This window comes from Centroberyx affinis, unplaced genomic scaffold (genome assembly GCF_046629955.1).
Source record: "Centroberyx affinis isolate AG114_WGS23_722 - 3 ecotype Tasmania unplaced genomic scaffold, CSIRO-AGI_Caff_v1 ptg000166l_1, whole genome shotgun sequence".
In the NCBI taxonomy this organism is placed as follows: domain Eukaryota; kingdom Metazoa; phylum Chordata; class Actinopteri; order Beryciformes; family Berycidae; genus Centroberyx; species Centroberyx affinis.
Genome location: NW_027278863.1, coordinates 559,948 through 577,379, shown reverse-complemented (window position 1 = coordinate 577,379; position 17,432 = coordinate 559,948). Strand labels below are relative to the sequence as shown.

The 17,432-nt window shown below is 41.9% G+C and overlaps 1 protein-coding gene across 1 annotated transcript in view; it reads left to right on the top strand.

Moving 5' to 3' along the window:
- The first annotated feature begins 2,192 nt into the window (after nt 1-2,192).
- Nucleotides 2,193-17,432, top strand: part of LOC139655843 (glypican-6-like) — a 28,118-nt gene continuing 12,878 nt past the window's right edge. The window contains exons 1-2 of the mRNA XM_071533219.1: nt 2,193-2,330; nt 3,021-3,164. Of these exons, the coding sequence (XP_071389320.1) occupies nt 2,193-2,330; nt 3,021-3,164 (282 nt within the window). The remainder of the gene's footprint in view (nt 2,331-3,020; nt 3,165-17,432) is intronic.

Here is a 17,432-nt window from a genome sequence, read left to right as displayed (position 1 = left end):
TTTTTGTTTTGTTTTTTTTCAAAATCATCAAGGTTCATCATCGTCAGATATATAGTTTATACACTATATTTTGGTGTAATCAGGAGCTGTATTCTGGAATATATTATCTGTGCCTTGACAACTTGGCAATAAATCATACTATCATAGTTTGCTCCTCCTGTGATGGGTGGGGTGGTGGGAGCAGCAAGCCAAAAGACTTGTATAAGATATTCTTCAAACAAACGACTTACTTCATTTTAGTGCAGATTAAATATGCTTTTGGGACAGGCATGGAAAATATGAGTATGCCAGTAGTCACTGTTTCTGTAGTCTCTAAATGACAGGATGACCTTATTCAGAAGGGAGGTAATTGTAGAGTCATTATGACAGCCTGCTGGTGAGGTCTTGTCCTGGGAGGTCTGTGGATGGAGGAACTGCTCCTGACAGGCAGCCTAAAGTACTGTTTCCAGACCTGGGACTTGCTCAGTCGTGAGTTAGTGGTATCGTGGATCTGTCCAGCCCCCCTGTGGCACACCATTCAAGCTCAGAACTGCCATTACAGAGACAGTAACGCATTAATATGAACAGTCCTCTGGGGTTGAGAGCACATCACCGCAGTTTCATGGCAATATCAATTAATTCACTTTGCTTCTAAAGGGCATATGTAGTTGCCTAACTGGTTTGAGAAAGCTTCAGAAACCTACAACGCTGCAGTTGCAAATATTTCGTTTGAATGCTTAAGCAATTTAAGGGTTCTTAAGATGTTAATCGAAAGTGATGGAAACAATGGGGCACTGTAAATATGATAATGCAAAGAAGTGTCTCTTGTGTTCAGACAAGGCCGTATGGCTTGTGTCCACACAGGGATATTAATGAGCCGTTGACCTCACAGCATCCATGGCCCACAGCGGATGTAAATAGGAGCTCAAAGTGCTTGGCTTTCAAAACTTCTATTAAATCAATGACTCATCAGCGCTATTCATAGTATGCAGCATAACTATATTTTGTTGACTTGATTGAGTTGATCTACATAAAAATTGAATTTACCCCCAGAAGCGTTCATGCCTCATAATTGTGTGTTGATGTACTGTGATGAGAGGGAGGAAATAATTGACAAGGCTGTATAGTAATCAGAAGGCGAGACACAGTAGTTTGGCATGCAAAAGTATGACCTTTACTTGTAATGATTCATAGTGAAAGGTAGCAAAACCAGTCTATCGTTTTTTATTAGTATGACCAAAGACAGACCTGAAACTATTGTGCATTTCTGTTAAAGGTGAAGTATTTAACAAAGTATTTAACAAAATGCATGTTAATGTAAAATATCTAAAAATATTATAACTGTCAGTATTACAGTGGAAATGTGACTATTGGCCTTTGAGAAACTATCCCGCTGGTTGTCAATAGAATCAAACCATGTTAGATATCCGGTCTACTTCCCAGAGAAAATTATGTCAGAAAATGAGGAGCCTGTAGTCTGTCAGACAGTAGTTAGTGCGAACACGGCAGAGGAGAAAGGAAACTGAGAGATTGCCTTGGTGGCTGGCAAAAGCAATGTAGGCTGGTGTAATATGACAATCATGTGATTATGTGCAATTTCTTACTTTCTTACTCTTCTTTCCTTATTTTAAATATGCATATTCTGACTACTAAAGTTGTAAAAAAAAAAAAAAAAAGTGGTATCGGTGCATCCCTAGAGCTGGCCCATGTGTGCAAGTAAGGCAGAGACGGAAGAAGGCAGAGAGGGAGAGAGAGAGGGAGAGCTCGATGTTGATAACCCATGGCTTATACTCTTTACTTGGCATGGAATTTGACATGTGGCATTTAAAGTATTTCATGATTCCCACGGAGCCCCCCCCCCCAAAAGAAAAGACTTTATTTTAGCACCAGTGGTACCATGAATGAGTGAAATGAGTGTCGCTAAGCATGTGAATGGGGCCACACCCCTCGACTCACTCAGAATTGGTTGAGCATAGAGAAAGGGCAGCAGCAGTGAAAAAAGCTTTAGAAATCCTTTGCAAGCTTTTCCTCACTGAATTAAAATCAGTGAACTGAATCTTTAAGATGCTTGTCTAAAAATGCTAACATGAACTTTTGTATGTTTTATATGACCATTTTTCCAAAAACTCCTATGAGTGTTTGTTTAACTGAATGTGTCTCTCTGTGCACCTCTACTCCCTTTCTTCCAACACCCCTCCTTTCCTACTACCACCATGACAGATGCCATGCTGCTGGTGGCACAGAGGCTGGAGGGACCTTTCAACATTGAATCTGTCATGGAGCCTATTGATGTCAAGATTTCAGAGGCCATCATGAATATGCAAGATAACAGTGCCCAGGTCTCCTACAGGGTATGTCAATTAAGTTTGTTCTCAAGAAAATAAAAAAAAAACAACACGTCTGAGGATGTTCATAACCTAAAGAGTAACTAACTCTCAAGAGTGGAGCTTGCTATACTCTCACATATACTTTCAGGAACAACTGGGCTGTGTCTAAGGTGTGTAGAATAACACATTCTAATTATGTCCAAGTTTAGGTTTTTGTATTTGAATTATATGTTTCATTTTGGTCAGATAATCTTAGTTCAACTAACAGTAGTTAATGTGTTTCCTGTGTTTTACTGCATTTTTCTTCGCCCACAAAATTGTAGTCAGAGAAAGAAAAAATGTAGGTGGTTGTGAAGACATTTTTCTGCCTACACAATCTTGGATGCCAGTTCTCATTCCAAGGCTAAATGGTCTGTTGGCTTTCACATGGAACAGATGCAGTTGTGTTTATCGCTTAAGTATATGTGGTGATTTCCCAAAAGCCCATAAAAACTTAACTCTATCATCTTAAATAACATTGGTCAGGGCCTAGTTAAATAACCTATCAGCGTGGTTACCTCAATGTGACTTAGAGCACTGTCATGCCGGTAATGTGGGGTGAAGGATCCACAACGCCTTAACAAAACATCATGTTTTCCCTATTTTCCGCATCCAAAGTAATTCTAGCCGCTGTAGCAGTCTGACGGTTGGGTGCCCATCTCTTTGTAATTACAGGTTTTTCAAGGTTGTGGCCAGCCAAAGCCCTCAGGAATGAGCAGGTCTACCCGCGGTGTTTCGGATGTGTTCAACGCCCGCTTCAGACCGTACAGCCCAGAGGAGCGGCCTACCACTGCAGCTGGCACCAGCCTCGACAGACTGGTAAGGAGACAAAGCCAATGCTGCTGTTTTCAGGCGAGACACTGCTTCAGCGTAAACATCATTTGTCTTTCTGACTTGACACTGTTGATTAAAGCTGGTGATTTGCCATCGCAAGCCCCCGGAGCCGGAAATTAATTCTTTGTACTTGTCCTCCATTCAGGCCCCTCTATCGATCTGTGTTTGTTAACGAATCAACAGCTTTACCCCAAGAGGGCAGTGGAAGGTGCGCCGCGCTGCGTCCCGTGCCCTTCTCGTCTCTGTGTACGTGGCAAATAGAAAAAAAAAGAGATGAATAGATTTTGTGAGACTGACCAGATCAATTGTTTGTTGTAAAGCAAACCTTTATTTTCTATCAGATTAGCTGTATGTTTGTTGGATTGGATCTCGTTACATGGATTTCCATCTCAAACAACCTTGAAACCTAAAATGCTGCATCAGGCTAAAGGTTAACATGGAGCTGACAGTCCAATTCAGCTGAGAGACAGTTCTCATCATGGATTACCTTTACAGCCACACTGCCCTTCCTCTCTCCCCTATAGCCCTTTTCAAATTGACTCTTTTCAAATTGTCTCTTGGTTATGTAGAGCTGTTTTCTCACAAACCAAAAATCTTAAAGTACTGTCATTTTTTTTTTTTTTGTTTTTTTTTTTCAATTTCCTTTCAAAACTACCAAATTGACTGAACGCTAATTTTATTCTGAGTGGGAGGGTAGTTAATCAAACTCACCCACAGTGTTCAAAACATGTTCAATAGAATGTCTCGATGCTTTGTGTAAGGTTAATAATAGGTTACTTAGTTAATGAATAAATGAATTAAAAAACAGTCATTTCTGCCATCTGGCTCCTGGAATCCCACAACAATAAAGGAATTATTTGTTTTATTCAATACTAATCATGTTTTTGCACAGCATAATTCCTTCTCCATATATTTTTGATGTCTGATATACTGCAGTTGCCTTTCTAGCTGTGTATGTCCATCAGCGTCTTTTTCCACCTACTCTGAATGCTTAATTAAGTCTTTCTGTTTCCCTGCCTTTATGCTGCAAACCAGAGGATTGTCTGGAGTGCGATGCAAGACAGCGTAAGCTTCATAATTTTATACTCATTTCAGTTGTTTATTGCTGAGCCTATTGTCTGGTTTCGCCTTTGATACTGTTTTATGCATCACCACTGAAAACAATAATGAATAATGAAGTCTTAAAGTTGTGCGGTTTGGGATGCATAGGGTTGTAAATTATTTTAAGCATTAATGACATAAACAAGCATCGTGACATCTAAATCCAGGTGATATGCAGTACCCAATGTTCTGTGTGTCCATAGTCTAATTTTTTCTCACATGGGAGAAAATATCAAATAACCTTTTTGAATTTGCTGTTAAGGGCTATCTCCTCTTTGAATTACAAAGGGTTGTAAAATGGGAACCCTTATAAGACCTTGATCATGACCACTATGGTGTATTGTTGCATCAAGGCATCGGCTATTAAACATAGCATTTTACAGTCAAGTTGCAAACACCACAGGGAGTGTGGAGCACATGCCGCAATGTCCTCAGCTTGTGAAGACTCCTCTCTGGAGATCCAACACATACTTTTCCTCACCCACTATATCTATTCTAGACACATCAGAGACCAAGACCCCCATTGCTTTAGCTAATAGAGTCAACTCCTTGAGGAAGCCAACCAATCAGCAGGTGACCTGCTCCATCAGAGCTGGCAGAGAGGAGAGCTGTGAAGAGTTGGGGAGGGGGTGTTGCAGCCAGCATCTGCTCTAATGGTACAGTGAAATGAGGGCTCCAGACTGCTCATGAATAACTGGGCAATTAGCCTGCTTGGAGAATCCCTCAAGATGGAGCTGAGTGACAGCAGCTTATTTTTGACATATGATAGCTAGACAAGTACACCTGAGCAGAAGATTCCATTATCAACATCTTTGTGCTCTAGGAATCCATTTCATTCTTTGCTGATCATAGTGGCCACAGAGAGCTGCAAATCATGACATTGCTGTGTTGTTCTGTAATAGAGCTAAAATAGCTGGTTTGTTTGTCTTTCTGCAAAGCTCATTATTTATCTACTCGTAGCTGTAAAAGATTCATTGATCTGTGTGCTTTCATTTTACGTCAGTTTGCACCATTCTGCGTTAAAAAAGAATTATGTTGACCCTCTTCATAGAGAAGGCCACAGATATTTGTCAAGTTGAGACTTTCCATAGAAATGTGTGTTCTTTTGATTTCAGTAAGCTTTTGAATCACTGCCTTTGGAAAATGACATTTCGAATGTGATATTATCACCCAACTGTCTATGATAACAGATAACCTTGCATATTAGGCTGCATTGGCTACTAGTGATAGCCTGACAGTTTAATATTTCCACCTTGACTTTTATCTTTGCAAGTCAACACAATTTTCCTCACCCTCACTAATCTCACTCACCCTAAGGAATGATGGATGGGATTGCATATCCACTACTAGACTACTATATTAAAGTACTTGATTGTTATAAGTGAGCTATCAAAAGTGCTATAACCCTTGAGTTTTGTTAAAATTTTCATCTTTCCATATGATATATAGTATATACTGTATATAGTATGTAGTTAATCCTAGTCCATATTTCATAATTTATTATCCAGATATTGACATTTTATATATTTCATATAATAAATCCTTAACAGCTGTTACAACTGTCAAAACTCCCCACTGTGCAGCTTGTTTTTCTGCAATTAAGTTATATATTCCAATAAAATAATAAAGTATCATTCATTTTCTTGTCAGAATGGTTTAGAAGATTGACAAGTGTGTTACATATTGTAACTGTAGCCTTAAATTGATACATTTTCTGAAGTCTAAAACTGAACATATGCTGTGCACTTTTTTGTGAAATGGAATGAAATTCACAGAGTATGTGTCAACATTTATTATTCTCTACCAAGAATGGCAAAAATAGTATTCACAGGAACACAGGCATCAATGTGATGAGTCATGTTATGAAAATATTGAACTACTGCCGTGGTAGTGGTGGGTTGTTGAGCTAGCATTGAATAGTGGTGGTTGGGGTCATCTGCCCCAGATAGCACACATCTGCTGTGAACTCTCCTCGGTGCCGCAGCCTACCTCCAGCTGCCAACCATTAAACAGGGTGAGGGTGTCAGTCTCATCTAGCAGCAGCCTAGTGCAACTCAGCCTGTTATCAGTGTCACAGCATCTATCTGTTTATTCACCAGCAGGGACGTCTGGATTCCCTGTGGGAGCGTTGCTCTCCAGCACAACTTTGTCATCCCACACACCGTCCTCGTTTACATTCTGGTACATGATAATTACCCGTGACAGTGACACTGCTCATGCTTGTGAAGGTTGACAAAGGTTTAACGTGTCCTTTGATTAGAACTTAGTGTCTGAATTTGCCGCTAAGTTTGTGAGTCAAAGAATGTGCGAGGGATGGCAGGGAGTGTCTGCGCTCGTCTCCTCTGTTGCTTATGAGGAGCCTGGAGGAGCGGGCCCACCTCCAGCTCAATGAGCCATGACTGTATAATTGCCTGACATTCTGTCACAGCACACACCCTCAAAGCTCTGAGAGAAATGGAGATTTGAAAGTCCAAAGAGGGGATAAAGGCACGCCAGATTGTCAGGCTCAGAGGTGCATTTTAGATAAGAGGAGGGGTGTTTAATTTGACATTTGTTACAAATTTTGGTGCAGTCCAGTGTTCTTGGGTTTCTTTTGGGTTTTTTTGTTTTTGGTCCGTTTTGTTCCCTTTGCGTAAAAAACATTTTGCATTTCATCAACTATTGATGAATAAATATTTTGAAGATTTTATCGGAATAAGATGCAAAAAGTGGGCGCCGCACTGCTCAGTGGTTAACCCTATCGCCTCACAGCAAGGAGGTTCCAGGTTTGATTCCCGGCCCTTTCTGTGTGGAGTTTGTATGTTCTCCCAGTGTTCGTATGGGTTTCCCACAGATGTTCCAATTTCCTCCCACAGTCCAAAGACATCCAAATCATGTGAAGTGGAGACTGTCCCATAGTAAATGTGAATGTGATTTTCTATCTGTGTTAGTTCTGTGATGGACTGGCATCTTCCCTGCCTTCTGCCCAATGCATGCTGGCTATAGGCTCCAGCCCCTCATGACCCTGAATAGGAATAAGCGGGTAGAGACAATGAATGAAGGAAAGATACAAAAGGGTTACTAATTTGGCAACCCTGATGTAATATTCTTAAGTAAAACAGAGAATATCCATCTACACAAACTTATTCTGTCATTCACAGCCATGCACAATGGGAAGTCAAGTGAAACATCAGTTATGTGGTTTGTGAAGTCAGGAAACACTCATCCACTCCTTTCCCAAAATATTGACCCGGGCACAATCCTGCTGCAGTCCAGGAACATTTCAAGCCACTGAAACATTCTTGTTTTGGATACGGCTTAATGGAAGTAAGTAGGCCTGTCCACAGTTCCATTCTTAAAGTTGTTGTATTTACCCACTCTAGCCCAAGCCATGTAATTATGTAGATTCCACAGATTCTGACATAATTGATACTTCTTCTAAGACCACATGAAAATAAACAGTCTAGAAATGGACAGTCCTATTATTTGACAGCAAATTTAACAATGCCCTGAATGAGGGGTCGCATTCAAGCATGAAAACTTGACTGTTGAAAATGATAACCTGACAAATTCAAAATATACTTGCAAATGTGAAACATCACCCCAAGATTGCCTTCAGATGAATTGGAAATGATTTGGTCTAACTGGTTTATTGTGTAAAATTCAAATGCTTATGCACTGCTAGAGAAATATGGAAAAGCAACAGTTCATGAATTGAAAAGGAGTTGCTGGATATTATGGAAGGTCAAAAAGTCTGTCACACATTTTGAATTTCAAGATGAATTTATGTCCCTTTTCAAATAAACCACCATTGTTCTGTGCAGTACAGTCATACCAGTGATCCTTGCAATTGTATTGTATTGTGTATTTTGAACATGAAAGACAAAAACATGAAATGCTACCCCGACACCAGAGATGATGTCAAGGCACCATTTTCTCTATCAAACAGCTGTGTTTGCTGCTGGTGAGCTGAGAGAGAAAGTAACTTTTATTTCCAAGAATGTCACTCTGGTCTGCTTGCAAATATGAACAGCTGTGCTATTGTACCACATGCAAATACCCTAGATGTGCATTTCACTGTGGGCAGAGAGCCAGAAGGGTTTACAGGCCAGTTTCCGGTAGGTCCCCACACAATAGTGACAGTATGTTCCCTTTCTAGCATTCGCATTGATGTCTCACTATGGGATACATCTCCCTGCATATTTCTCAGAAGCATTATTGGCTCAGCAAATCTTAACATTTGTTTGGACTAAGTAAATAGAAAGCTGGAAGTAGCCTGAAGCTTTATTTTATTTGTTTAGTCCATATTTCCCAGCCCCGGTGATTTATGCTAGCACGCTTACTGTTGTGGGTGTGATATTGCATTTATCATGGTATTTGTTTTAGACAAAGCCACAAGAGTCAATGTCAAATAGAAACCTTGGTGACTGACAAAGCCTTTGGATTCCTCTTATGAAGAGAAACTTTCATCTTCTTACATTGGTAACATGCAGTTTTGTCTGCTTCCTTGACTGAAGTATGGGCCATCTCTTTTGTTAAAGCCCCTACGTGTAGAATATTAACCTCAATATATCATTCTCAAATAATTTTGATAGCATAGTATAATGGCTGTAGAAAAGTGAGACCATCGAGGTGAAAATTAGTTTATTCTGTGTGTTGCTTTCTATTGGTTTACTCTGTGTGTCCCAGGGTACAATTTGGCGTGAAATGTGCAGGACTGATTTATGGCACGAAGGAGGAGTCTCAACCAAAACAGGAAGAGGACTGCCTCACTCTCTTGTTTGTAGCAGGGAAGTATTTTATTATAGGCGACTGCTGTCCAGTCCAATCTTTTTTTGCGACAGCTGTTGTAAAATACTACCACCAAGTGACTCAAGGGGTCGCCAAAGTCATCCAATTTCAAATTCTACATATAGGGACTTCAAGAGCAAAAAATCTTAAAAAATGTTCTTATGCGCATTCTTCAAAGAGTAACTATACACCAAACCAAATCTATGTAAAGCCTGACATCTAATGGTAAAAAGCACAGTACTGAAATTGCCATCTGCTGATATTTGGTGCAAAGTGTTTTCACCACCTGTTGTATATAGATGTCAGGCTTTACACAGATTTGGGTTTTGTGTTTAGTTACTCTTTAAAGGCATACTTGCCAACCCTCCCGATTTTCCCAGGAGACTCCATGGCTCTCTCCCAATGTTCTTCCATGATCTAATTTCTCCCAAGTTTCTCATATATTTTGCTCAAATTTCAAAATCTGCCCATTTACTATACCTGTTAAAAGTAGTTCCACAAAAATCTAGGCCCACTGCCATTTCCAAACGCTCAACAAACTATGTTACACCAAAAATTCAGTCCCCATGGTTACGTTATTAGCAGTTCTTACTTCCATTGTCACTGAAAACACCGTTAAGAAAGACAAGACTACTTCTTTTTTGGCTGGGATTCAATGAGAGTGTCTCACATTCAGATCAGTATCTTTTTATCTGTGAGAGGCTTGTTTGATTTAGGAAAAACAGTATAATGTTTAATATTTTTAGTAGGGATGGGACGATGTGGTAATCTCATAATTCGATTCGATTCACGATGTGGGGTTCACGATTCGATTCAGCCATGATTCGATGTGATAAAAGTTAGATGAATACAAAGCATGATTGTACAACATTGCCATTATTTATTTGACAAAACTATATGTCTTTTTAGCAATGTTTTTCTTGCAATTGTTGCCCAATCAGAATCAGAGTAACCACCTCAATCAGAATAAACTGGCCCATTCTGAATAAAATTTAATTCCGTTTGAGAGGCCTGGTTTAACCCTTTCATAATCCAGTCTTTGGATAAAATTTTGTCATGTAAACGTTCATTCCAATCACTTTCTTCTGTTGGTATAGGCTGCACTTGTTATTAACGCATTTGGAGTCGTATGTGATAAAGCTGTTGCTTCAACGCAGGTCCATCTTCTAAAAACGTAAGCCCATGTTAGATTCTGTAGGCTATTTTGCGCATGTTAGAAACTTTTATTCTGATTACATACTGTGGAGCATGTAAGCGCACTCCATGCAAGTCTTATTTAGCGTTCATGTAAACACTTCAATCGGAATGATTTCCTTCAGAATCAAAAAATATGGCTCATGTAACCGCAGTCTCTCGCATTTGATCGGATGTCTGAGCTCATCAGAGCTGCTGTAATTGCCGGTTGTTGCTCGAGATATTGATCCAGAACATCCATAATGAGTTTGTGAGTGGCACCTGTAGCAGGAAGCCAACACCGCAGTCGCGGTAGAGCTCCTGTGAAACAACGCTGCCACTCGTCACACCCGGCCAAGCTCCACTCAGATATCCTCTGGCTTGTCCGCCATGTCTGCCACTTGGCTTTGCGGTTTTGCATTGCAAAGTCTTTGCACCCTCTGCCAGTCAAACGTGTAATGGGTGGAGAAGGAGAAGAAGTAAGCGGCAGACAATGTAGCTGACAGGGTGCACGTTAGCTCCGCGCCTTGTTTTCAGAACAAGGCGCGGAGTTCCACTGCTCGTCAGTGTCACACTTGGGCCAGGCAGCCAATCAAATCAAGCAGTAGGCAGGCTTTCCTTCCTGTTTTGATGCCATTTGATGTGGCAGGAACGGTGGGACAGAGGAAAACAGATGAAAAGCTGATATTAATGGTCTTTAACCCGGTCGCACATGCAGCCCTGCTCCACAGGCGCACCAAGCTGTTTTGCCCGACGTGGTCTGGCTAGGCGTTTTTGAAGCGGATGCGCCTGTAGCGATGCTTCTTAGTGTGATTGCCCCCTTATATGCCACGATGTACATCATCATGGTTTTACATCGCAAATTATCGTACTACAATATATCGTCCCATCCCTAATACATACCCCATTTGGACTCATTGTTAGCAGCAAGAGACTAACAACTGGAGCCGGGATCAATAGCTGACTCGGGAGCCAATATTCTCTGCAGGTCCAAGTACTATGGGTATGTAAGAGACAAATTATATATAGGTCCAAAATTGCTGAACTTATCCTTTAAGAAATTACCCAAACTAAGTGGGCACCCCTCCCTGAGTAATTGGAAGACATCTCTCTTACTTGGAAAGAGAGCCCCTAATCTAGTAAGGTTACTATCCAAGGGGCATCAACCCTGGATTTCAAAGGCATGAAGAAATACACCATGTTCCATATGTCACCATAGAAACCCCTGGTGGCAGCTCACTTCCACCACCTAAATTGTCAGTAACCCAACGCTCCCACTCTGCCTTCCAAGGTTGACCATTTGCAATCTGTGAGAGCTCTGAACCTCACCTCAATGCTCACTGCCTCCCAAGTGGAGTTGTTCCAGGATTTGACCACTAAGCCCGACACCACCCTATGGGAGGAGATCATGGTGGCGACCAATCTCTGCCTCTGGGGCTAGAGGTGCACTATTCAAGCCACGGGAAAAGCCATAGCCATGATGGTATTATGGGAAAGGGAGAGATGGCTCAACCTGACCAACATGACCGACATGGAATAGGAGGAAATACTGGCCGTGCCAGTCGTCTCCGAGGGCATTTTTCGCACCAGTCTTGCTTCAGTGTTGATCAGGTGCGAGGCCAAAATGAAATAGGATGAAGGGTTATAGCTCTTTCTCCCAGAGAATGCGCAACCAGCGGCTCAGCTGGTCCCAGTGGTGACAGCGCAACCTGCTCCCCTGTTCCACATTCCAAAGCACCCAAAAAAACAGGCCTAGTCCAGGGCCCAGTCTGGCCCAAGAAAGTCCTTATGCCAACAGGGACCCAGAAGGGGCAAGAAGTCCCTCCCGTTACCCAGACAGTGTAGAGGAAGAAGCAATCTTGGAACCCATCGTCTATCGGTCTGGCGATGATTAGATTCTGGAGGGCCAATATTTCAGGGTTTCCGGTGTAGCCAGCGGACGTCTGGGCCAAGACTTCCTCTTCCGTGCGCCAGTCATTGTTTACAGTCCGATTAGCAACTTGAGACGCGAGAATGGAGTTGGTGTTTATGTTTGTGTATTGTGTGGAGAAACGTTTGACTCGTCGTGTCTCAAGTTGCTAATCGGACTGTAAACAATGACCGGTGCACAGAAGAGGAAGCGATAGTCTCATCACCGGTCATGGCCAATCAGCTGAAAACCGGCCGATTCCGGTCACCGGCCGATCGATCGGTGCATCTCTACAAATAACCAAGATTAACGTTACATTAACTAGATTATGTCAAAGACGCCACCAATGTTTGAGGAAATTAGAAAGCAAACCACCACCATCAATTTTGATAAGTTTCTCGACAGCTTCCAGCATACCTGTAGCCACTAGCGATGACAACGCTGACACAGAAACGCTACTTTGGGGACTGGTTCCAGGGGCCCTGCAGTATCACGCCTTCCCATTGGCTGTATTAGCTGTAGCTGGATTTGTGGTGCATTCAAGCACAATAAATTATATTTGTTTCATGAACACGCTTTAGAAACAGTGTAAAACAGCTATAAGCGATTTCCCCCTATAAAAAACATTGAATAGATTTTCGAAATCTGAGCGGGAACGCTGCTCCCTCCCGACTTTTACTCCCGGAACGGCGTTCCCGTGCGTTACCCCCCATTTCCACCACTGATTGCAAAACAAACTGAGGCTCTCTATAACACCCCCAGAGAGAGCTGTTGCTCTGTCAGAGGTGAATCACCATATAAGCGCTTTCCCACCACAGGCAATGGGCATCTGCAAAGTGCTCGCAACTGTTCGGCCGCTACAGGGCACTGCCCTGTAGCTGCCCTATAGGCTTTGATGAAGTAACCCAGTCTGGCTCTCCAGCTGAGGAGAGAGGCCATTTGGCCTGTCATTAACCCCAAGAGTGTTTGTGAAATGCATGGAGGGATCCACAGGACTAAGGTATTCACTTGGCTATGTTTCTAGACGATTGGCTTATATTTGCCCAATCAAAACATGTGGCCTTAGCACATACCAGTATGGTCAAGAACCATTTAGCCAATCTGGGCTTTATTGTGAACAGAAGAATGTACTGACACCAGTGCAATGTTTATGTTTTCTCTCACTGAATTCGGTGTAATTCTGAGCATGCCTGTCAGATAAACGCGTGGGTGCGTTTGGGTTGGGAGTTCTTTTTAAATTGTGCCTCCGATTGTTAGGCTTAATGGTATCTGCTCTAGTAGTGATAGTTAGGCAGACTCTGTATGGAAGGATTGCAACGATGAGTCAGCTCACTCAAACTGGACCCATGATGCCACAGGAAGCACCAGGTGCTTGTCACAATACAGTGTACCCATGTATACCCATGTACCCATAGGAGTGCCTATGAGCACTGTTATGGACAGTAAAGTGGTCACACCTGATGCCTCACTGTTAGGCTGGGGAGCCATGTTTGAGGACAGGACAATGCCTCAAGATACTAGCAGTCCACTTAACCCTGAAACATTTTTTTCCCATTCATCAAGGGACAACGTATTGGTAAGGACTGATAACACCTCAACAGTGTCTCATATAAACCACCAAGGGGTTTGCAGTCCCAACAGTTGCTGTACATGCTGGCACACACACATTGATTATCTGGAGCCGTGTACATCTTAAATCAACAACTCAGTCGGCAACTCATTTCCCAGGATCTCAGAATCTTAGGCCTGATTTTCACCCAGAAGTAGTGATCAGATATGGGCAGATTCTGGGTGAGGCAGAAGTGGATCTGTTTGTAATGAGATAATGCACAATGTCCCCTGTTCTTCTTGCTGCACAACCTCGAGGTGCCACTGGGGATGGATGCGCTGGCACACAAATGGCCAAGCAGGCTTCTTTACACATTCCCACTGTTGGCCCTAATTTCCCCCACTCTGGCCAGAGTAAGGCAGAGGGGCTTATCATTAATACTGATTGCGCCTCACTGGCCACCGAAGCCTTGGTTGGCAGAGATAAAACAGATCCTGTGCAACCAGCCATGGCAGCTTCCGCTACACAAGCATCTGCTGTCACAAGCACAGGAGGAGAATCTTTCATCCTCACCTGTTGAGGTTGGTGCTTTAAGCCTGGACTGTGGGTGGTTTAATTTTAATTCTACTGGTTTCCCACAGAATGTTATAAGAACTATTCAGAACACCAAGGCCTCATCTACCTGATGCCTGTATACATGTAAATGGTGGGTATTTGGGGATTGTGTGTCTAGTATTAAATTATACCTGGCAGTATCAGTCTGCCATGTAGGTTTTGAAGGCAAGACAGTAGGGAAACAGCCCTTGGTCCATCAATTGAAAGGAGCACATAGACTACTAGCTTGTTTCCAATCCACTGTCCCCAGCATGGGACTTGGCGGTATTAAAGGCAATGTCTAAGCCATCTTTTGAGCCTCTGGAGCAGATGGAGCTTAAGGTGCTGTTGCTCAGAAGAGCCTTGTTCTTGGCATTGGTGTCAGCAAAATGGGTTAGCTACATCCATGCCCTTTCTGTGCATCCAGATTGCACTCAGTTTGCACCAGGAAATGTCAGGGTGGTTTTAAAGACAAACCCTGCATTTGTTCCTAGGGTGATGAACTTGTGCTCCCCCAATGAGCGTACAGCTTTCTGTCCCCCGCAATTCTCCTCACAGAAGCAACAGCAGACCACTGGTCTGTGTGCTCACTCTACAGGAGGAATGGCTGCTTCCTGGTCCCTGTTAAAAGGGGTCTCTATCCAAAAGATTTGCACAAATTAGACATCACCTTTCACCTTTGCTACGTTTTACAGACTAAATGTCACAACACTAAGTCTGGCATACACAGTTTTGAGTGTGGGCACATCTTTGGAGCACCATGACTTGGGCCTTAGCAATTGGTCTTCAAGATACGCTTGTCTGGCAATGTGGGAGTTAGTATATCCCATAGTGAGACATTGATGTGAATGCAAGAAAGAGAACTTTAGGTCACAGCTGTAACCCCAGTTCTCTGATAGGATGAGTGAAATGTCTCACTGGATTACCCTTCTTGCTTGGGGTGAAGAGAGAGGAGGTGCTTATTTGAATGACTTGTTAACGCTGTGTCATGGCTGGCGTAATGAAATAATGTGTCAGTAATGCGTCAGTAATACACAGGGAGACATATCCCATAGAGACATCTCACTCATGCTATCAGAGAACTGGGGTTACAGCAGAGGCAACCATAGAATACTCATTATCTGAATTTTCAGGGTGTTATCATTCACAGGGCAAAAGCAATGTTGTCAAGGAGACGGGCACAATTAGAGCTGCTATTGCCTCACTGCTTACTGAGTTGAAAACGTCACATACTGTAGGTTTCTAAAATGTACCAGTGTTACAAATATAGTGAAATAATTGAAACTCACCAGATTAATTTATTCTCTCAGAGACAAGTTCAGAATTATTTTCATGCACTCTGCGTGTGCTTCCATGGTGTGATATAAAGGAAAATGTATCTAAAATCATTCCTCATGCTCACACCTTAAACCTTTCACCTTTTCAAACCTTTCACCATTTCCAAGACCAAGTCCAAGTTGGTTAACTGTAAAATTTTATAGCAATCACTGGAGGTGTGGAGTTGATGGTTTTAAGGAAGTTGGTTTTAAGATTGTGCATGAGGCCTAATTCTCTACCTCAACTTTTAGAACAGCGTTGTAGACAATCCACTAATCCTCTAGTTCAACTCAAGTCTGGGTTGGATCCCTTTAATTTCCAACCTGACTTCAATTCAAAGAGCAAACCAGCCCAAAGTTGCATACAGTAGAACACAGTTTCATACTGTAGCTTCCTTGCAAATAGTGCCCCATAAGTTGGGCAGGGCCATTGCTGTAGATAAATATGTGTTATTAGTGACCCTGCTTTATCAAATAAGGGAAAAAGAGAAAGGGGGATGTGGACAGACAGAACTTGGAGCATATAGTAAAAATAATTGTAATAATAATAATGAATAATTTCGCTAAAATGTTTACAGTGTTCTTTTTTACCATGCCATCATCATGGCTATGATTGATTTAAGTCATAAATCTAATCATAAGTCATCAACTTTTGACGCCCAGTCAGAGGCTAAGTCAACCAACAATTACGAGAATAAGCTATAATGTTGCCAATAATGTGATGTTTCACAAGAAAGCTCAGTAACATGATCATCAAGAGATTTCATGTCATTGTTTCAGTCATAATCACTCCTCTTTTCTCTACGGTCTCTTCTTAACTGAGCTCCATCCATGGTTCCTTCTTTCATGGTGACTAATGGTGGTGCCATGAAGGCTCTGCTACTTTTCATATCTGTCAATACGTTAATGAGACACATTGGCCCCATTACACTCTGGCCTGGCTGCCTCCCTGGGGAACAGGGGCAGCAGGGAGAGAGCAGGCCTGCCAGTGATTGCTGTGTTCTTCTCCACAGTGTGGAGCTTCCCTTTAATCATCTCCCTTTTTCAAAAACTTCTCTAGCCATAGCCTAGGGCAAATCACAAGCACAAACTCACCACTATTTCATCAATATTCTGTCATTTTCCCTCACCATGGGATCGTTGTGTGATAAATTGTGCTCACCATGATAAACTATATTGCCTAACTGTGTAGTCGCCAAGGGACTGAGCACAGGGTTTGAGGCAATATTATGTAAAAAGGGCTTCTCTGAATATGCTGTACTGCAGTGGCAATTGACAGTATGTAAATAGTACATGAACTATAACAACATACTGAGAGTAGTCACTTATTAGAGGAAAGACCTCACCATGTTGTACAAGTAGCATGTAAAACATGGATAATACATTACATTTGTAGGAAGTGGCCAATTAGATGTTGTGCTTGAACAACACCTGCATAGTGATTTGTGACTAATGAAGCATAATTTCACGCACTAGGTTACATCAAATGTCCTTAAAATCACAAAGGATGGTTGCTTTTTCATAATTGAATTAATATATTTTATTGTTATTACTTAGTAGAATGATAAAACCTGATCAAATTAGCCCAGAGAGACTGAAGCCATTAGTAGGTAATTATGCATCACTTGTAACAACACAATTTCTGCTATTTTTGGAACCATAGAACTGTTTTTTGTTTTTTTTAGCAAGGTACAGAGAGATTCACCGTCACATTAAATGAAACGCATGATGAATTATTTCTCCCATGGCAGTTATGAAGATGTGTTAAAAGTTGCAGAATAAAGATACGCCTCCAGGGTGTCACAGAGCTTGGTGATTCAATGCAGTATTCAACACTCCTC